The 5,939-nt window shown below is 36.6% G+C and overlaps 2 protein-coding genes across 3 annotated transcripts in view; one reads left to right on the top strand and one right to left on the bottom strand.

Moving 5' to 3' along the window:
- Positions 1-1,574, bottom strand: part of acox1 (acyl-CoA oxidase 1, palmitoyl) — a 23,224-nt gene extending 21,650 nt beyond the window's left edge. For both annotated transcript variants that reach the window (XM_024289544.2, XM_024289543.2), the window contains exons 1-2: positions 1,329-1,574; positions 525-684 (exon numbers count right to left, since the gene is read on the bottom strand). In XM_024289544.2, the coding sequence (XP_024145312.1) occupies positions 525-684; positions 1,329-1,437 (269 nt within the window). In that variant the 5' untranslated portion in view covers positions 1,438-1,574. The remainder of the gene's footprint in view (positions 1-524; positions 685-1,328) is intronic.
- Positions 1,575-1,576: 2 nt separating this feature from the next.
- Positions 1,577-4,932, top strand: ten1 (TEN1 subunit of CST complex). Its single transcript, XM_024289545.2, has 3 exons — positions 1,577-1,782; positions 1,950-2,107; positions 3,966-4,932. The coding sequence occupies exons 1-3, from the start codon at positions 1,694-1,696 to the stop codon at positions 4,115-4,117; spliced, it is 399 nt and encodes a 132-aa protein (XP_024145313.1). The 5' UTR covers positions 1,577-1,693; the 3' UTR covers positions 4,118-4,932.
- Positions 4,933-5,939: the final 1,007 nt, after the last annotated feature.

The raw sequence follows: 5,939 nt of genomic DNA, 5'->3' as shown, positions 1-5,939 counted from the left end.
ATATTTCTCATTTAAAGAAGGAAATCTGCAACAAACAGTTGAAGAAGACTCATCTTTCTCTGGAACCAAAGTTGTTAAAGCGCGGCCACTACAGTGGAGTAACGGCAAACCGTCAATTCTTACTCTTGTTGGATTCACAACATTTTCTTGTGTTTTTCTTCAAGCTCCTAGTGAAACAACAGTAAAAAATCAAAAGGAAAAATAGGAACTTTTTCTGACTAACAATCAAACTTAAACCTGTAAATAACAAATGTGGTTTAGTGGAGTGGCTATGAAAAATGAAATGACGAGGACAGCCTGTTTCTAACAAAAACAATACACAAAATTGGGGGTCAAAAAAGTTAAAACTTTCCAAAAGTTCTTACGGTCAAGCTGGGAGAAGTAAAAGATCTGAAAACTATTGATGTCACAATATGAAATCAATGTGAATGACTTTCATTGACGGGAGGCCTTCAGAAAATGACGGCTTGTTAGATGAAACGGGGTTAAAGATGCTTTAGAAGGAAAATGTTTGGACCGTTTACCTCTTGTAGTGGTAGATCTCTTCTGGGTCAGCGATCCCAAACTCTCTGAGCTTCAGGACCATCTGGGCACTTTTCCGAACGGCCTGGTCGAAGCGTTCGCTGCGGGACAGGAAGTTTGGGTCCTCCTCCGCAAAGTCTGGGTCGTTGAAAACAAGCGACTCTGCAGAAGATGGAAAAATAAAAAGGTTTTAGCACAAAGACTAATCCTGACTGTAATTATTTATAGATTAAAGCTCCTCCTTGCAACAAGTTTTGATTATTTAAAGTTCTAGAAACTACTATTTCCATGTGTTTTAGCAACAATATTTAAGAGAAGTATTTAATTACTTTTGAATAACTGGCAGAAATTTTCTCCCTTCTGCAAATTGTATTTATTTATTTAATTGCTGTGATATTTCAGTGTCTGATCTGAGCTATACTTTCAGTCCAACAATAAAAATCATTGCTTTTTACATTTTAAGATTTATCGTCTTTAAAATTAACATTTTTAGATTGAACAAGCATCACCACATTGGGGAAAAAAGTATAAATGAAGGTCTGTACACCACTATTACACGGGCGTGTAAACAAACCAAGCCACAATAAATAAATGGACCATAAACAGAATCCAGTTTTCAAATCCTCTAATCTGAGTTCCGGATATTTTCCTGCAGGCGGTTAAAATGACCGGTTAGCAAACTCCCTGCGTCTCCAGACGACATTAAAATACTTAATTTGGCTTCCTTTTTTATTCAAAGCAAACTTTGCTACTGTAAGTTAAATAAAACAATAACAGCTGCTGGATAAGAAAGTTACAAAATTTACCAATTTCCCGTCTTCTTTTGGTCTTTTCAGGGCCCCCGTCCAGAATATAAGTCAGTTTATCGACGTCAAAAGTCGCATTTTGTCGCTCTTTTGCTAAATCCGGATTCATTGTAGACTTGTGAAAAATGAAAACTAGAAAACAAACTAATGTAGTTCACCTCTGTGGTCTGAAATGTGTTTTTCCTAACGAGCTAACCTCTAACACACTGACAGAACTGCTGGTAGCCTGCTTAATGCGCAGGCGCAGAAAGGCGGAACCAGAACAACCCACGTGACACACATCCCGGAAGTTGTTTTTTTAGCGGTGAAAACCAAAAATATGTCAACACCGAAAACCCTGTTATTATATTATTACATTTTTGAACATGACAATGCTTCCACCAACTGCAGTCTTTTACTTCCCGTGGGAGGTGAAGTCTCTCGGAGAAGGAAAGTCCGTTCGGACGTTTGGAAGGTTTGTTTTTTATTCATAGCACCAAAAGAGAAACTTTACAAATGAATTTTAATCTGAATCATAATTTCCCAAACCATTTTAATCTCCTTTTTTACTTGACCAAAAGTTTATTTGTTATAATAAATCACTGATATTTATTCACCAATAATCTTTGCTTACTTTCCCAGACTCAGCTGCTACGAGGCGGACGAGTCCAGAGCCAGCCTCTCCTGTCATCACGCTTCTAAGGAGCACAAAGTGTTTGTCCACACCCTGTTCGTGGAGCCTTTTAACCCAATAATTGGGGCTCAGTATTTAGTTTTGGGTGAAACAGAGTCATATGAAGGTGAGACATGTAATCTGTTGCTATAGTTCCATTTACTTCATCATAGATCTGTATATATTCTCATACAGTTTACGGGTATTTTACATTTTAAACTGTTTTGAAATTGTTTTATAAACTTAAGTTACAAATGTAATTGATTTGAAACTCATTTACTAATTTTAGCTGTCTTAACCAAAGTTATTTAATGTAATGACACATCAGAACTGCAGAATTATTCAAATATTTAACATTTTTAGTACACCAAGTAGTGAAATGTGTTTTTTAAACCCAGGGTGGGCAAACGTTTTGACTCATGGGCCACAAAGGGGTCTAGAATTTGACAGAAGGGGCAGACCAGTTGCAGATGTGTGACATGTTTTGGTAGTCCATCTCATAAGAGAAAGGACATGCTTTATTTTTGATTGGAAATGCATATATATGTTTTAAAACAGAATATTTTGTAGTTTTTTTTTTCTAAATTGTGGCATTTGTTCTAATTTTAGAACCAACCAATAGGTTGATGTCCTCAGGGAAAAATGCAGACGTTGAGAACTGCTTAATTCATGCAAAGTTGGAATGTTAATTAAAAACTTACAGTCCGACAAGGAAAACGCACAAAAAATATCCAACAACACATGAATCCTGATCCTATTTTGCACCTCAAAAAGGTTAATTTGTTAGAAGTGCATCACCTATGGGGTTACAAGAAAAATATAACATTATTTGGGGTTATCAACATAATTTATTCCATCTTGGTGGGCCAGATTAAATAGCTTGACTGGCCACATACAGACCCTGATCTGCCCACTATTGTTATAGACTTTACATTTTTGGGGGAAGTTGTGTCAAAGCAGCCTTAAAAAAGGTTTAAAATTGTATTAATTATTTATTACTGTGCAATCCAATAGAAATAGTCAGGTCAGCTATGTTGTAGCACTTTTAATGTTTGTGGTGCCACATCTCAATCCTTAAAAAGGGACCAGTTGTACACCTCTTGATTTCATGGTACAGAAAGAAATAAACATAACCAGATAAAATAACCAAGGAAAAAAATAGAGTAAAACAGACAAACAACATAACACAGCAAAGAAAATAGAATAATTCTTTTTTTTGCTTAAAAGCCTCATTTTATTTTTTGTTCTAGGATGTTTGTTTTGTTCGGCAGCTCGTTCATATTTGGATAATTTTAACAGGATTTTATGGAGATCAAAATCTTTTCGGTTATTTATAAGTCAGAAAGTTTATTTATAAAGCACAATTCCTACCTAAGGCAATTCAAAGTGCTGTACAAAAATATATAAAAGTACAAAAAAGAAACAAAAATCTATTGATAAAACATAAGTAATCATAAAAGTCAACAAGATTAAAATTGAGAAATGTAAAATCATTAAAAGCATAAAATAGTTCCTATTTTAAAACACAATGCTAAAAAAAAAGTTTTCAGCTTAGATTTGAACATTTTCAGACTTGTGGCCTGTCTTACATTTTCAGGGAGATTGCTCAATTCAAATTGAATTGAAACTTTATTTTTCCCGAGCAGATCAATTCAACTGCTCAGCAGTTTATTACAATAAGAGCTGAATAAATTAGCTGATACATTATATGGTGAGTGTTATCATAAGTGAACTGGTTTATATGTATCTTAACTGTGTGTGTGTGTTAGGCTTCGTTTCATTTATTTATGCTATAAAGTTCAGGGACTTTGTTTAATCCTTGTTATTTGAAATAATAGTCCAGGACTCGGATCAAATCTATCACTCAGATCAGTTTGAGTTCAAACATTAGTTTGAGTAAAACACAGGTGAGCGCTACAGATGTGTACCCTTCTAGTGAAGGATCCAGGATTTTTTTTTCTCATGCTCATCTGTTTGCCTTTCAGGGTTTGGCGTGATGATCCGTGCTCGCGTGCTGAACTGTGTTGACGGTGTAAACATCGCTCTTCTGCAGAAAGCCATTGAGGGCCAAAGGAGCTTCTTCAGAGAGAGGGAGCGCAAAGACGGTGGCGTGGCACAACCTGCAGATAAAATCTGATCCGGATCTTCACTCCCTCGGTTACCCAGAGTGCTCTTTGATTGCCAAGACTGCTTTTGGAGGAATTAAAGCCCAAAGTTAGTCAGATAGATGTAGAAAACTTTCTTTGCTCTGTGAAAAGTTACTGGATTGTGAGCCAGATTTTTAGCCACGTCTTGAAAACATTCCGCACCGATTGCTTATTTGTGAGATCTTGTTTTGCTGGTCGATACTGATCATCTATTATCCTTGAAGATGTTTTGAGCAACATCAGTTTTCATTTTTCTCATTCAGAACAGGTTCAGCAAATGTATAAACTTAGATCAGAAGAAACAAGATCCTCCTGAAAAAAGTGAAAAGTTTTAAGGACCAGACTAAAATAACTTCTAAAGTAACAAGCATCCAAATGGAAAATGAATGTCGTGAGACGTTGGGTTGGAATCTTTTTGCTGAAGAAGATTTAAAGATTTCTTAAGAAGTCAATCACTGTAATCAAAAGAAAAAAAGAAACGAGGGATAGATTAAGCTTCATACCCAGAATTTTCTGTGTTTACAGCAGATTGCAGTTAAACATTTGAAGTAGGTTTTTGTAAAATTAATAAAATAATTTATTTTTTGTCATTTTCTATGGTTTATTAGCACATGAGTTGTTGCTAAAATTAAATTTTATAGATTTTTTGAAGTTATCTTTTCATGATCTCATGCGTTCACAATGAAGTCACTAGTTCAAACCTATAAACAGCAAAGCTGCAGTTTTTCAGTTCTAACATTAGCGTGAACACAGAGAGGTCAGAATGTCTGGAATAAAAGGAAACCTGAGAGCTTTTAAAGTTAAAGTTTCACTAGTTTGTGAAATCTGTTCTCTGCATTTGACCCATCCCCTGGTTTAACCCCCAAATCCAACCCTTCAGTGCCGAGTGTCAAGCAGGGAGGCACTAGGTCCCATCTTTAGAGTCTCTGGTATGACTCGACTCATACCCAAGACCTCCACTATTCTCAGGGTGGTGTTGGTGTTCAGTGATGTCCATGTAAACGGCTGCACCCTTCTCACATCAGAGCTGCTTCTTTATCTCTTCACTAAGTCCCTTATCAAGACCAGCAAGTAATGCTGGAAAAACCGGACTTCAACCAAGGATCAGAAACTTTCACAAAAGTGTTGCTGGTCTTTTTATTGACTGAGCTGTTTCACCTCAATACTTCAGCTGTGCATCAACTCAAGGATCTTCTCTTCCAAATCTTTGACGAGTTTGACTGTTGAGAAGAAAACCTCAGAAACAAACATTTCCTTCCATTTTCCTCTGTGCAGATGTTGCAGGAACCTCCTCATGTTCAGTAGCTGACTTCTTCAAGCTTTTGTTCTTGAGGTTCCCCCTGTCACGACTGAGACAGCATAACTTCCCAGTCCAACCCCCTTGTGCTGAGTGTCAAGCAAGGACAACATTTTAGGGTGCATTCAAACTGGAAAAGTCCAGACCGGGTCCTGAACCTCGTGTTTAGTCTGTATTCAGGCTGCCGACGAGCAGACTTTCCTATTTCATGCTTGTGAACAAACCATGTGACTAAGGAACTCTTCAGTCATTGGCCTGGAATTACAAGGGAGGGGCAAAGCAACAGTCGTTGCTGAGATCAGATTCGTTACATGTAGATTGTCTGGATAACCGAGTGAGAATCCATGTGTATCACGTTAAAAGTTGTTTTAATGAGCCTGCATTCATCCGGCCACATTTTAAAGAGTTGTTGTGTCTCCACTACTGTGTTTACATATGGAGCTAAATATTATTTAAAACCCAAATGAAACAAATACAAAAAAAAAAAAATATTAGCAAAAAAACGTTTAAAATGT

Source organism: Oryzias melastigma, linkage group LG1 (genome assembly GCF_002922805.2).
Source record: "Oryzias melastigma strain HK-1 linkage group LG1, ASM292280v2, whole genome shotgun sequence".
NCBI lineage: Eukaryota > Metazoa > Chordata > Actinopteri > Beloniformes > Adrianichthyidae > Oryzias > Oryzias melastigma.
Note: the sequence above shows the minus strand (reverse complement) of the source record. Positions and strands in the feature narration are given on the sequence as shown.

Bases quoted from the DNA above. Each gene is read 5' to 3' on its own strand.
- ten1 (XM_024289545.2), top strand. From the start codon at position 1,694: ATGACAATGCTTCCACCAACTGCAGTCTTTTACTTCCCGTGGGAGGTG. The intron at 1,783-1,949 runs GTTTGTTTTTTA...TTACTTTCCCAG, and splicing joins TCCGTTCGGACGTTTGGAAG to ACTCAGCTGCTACGAGGCGG. The intron at 2,108-3,965 runs GTGAGACATGTA...TTTGCCTTTCAG, and splicing joins TGAAACAGAGTCATATGAAG to GGTTTGGCGTGATGATCCGT.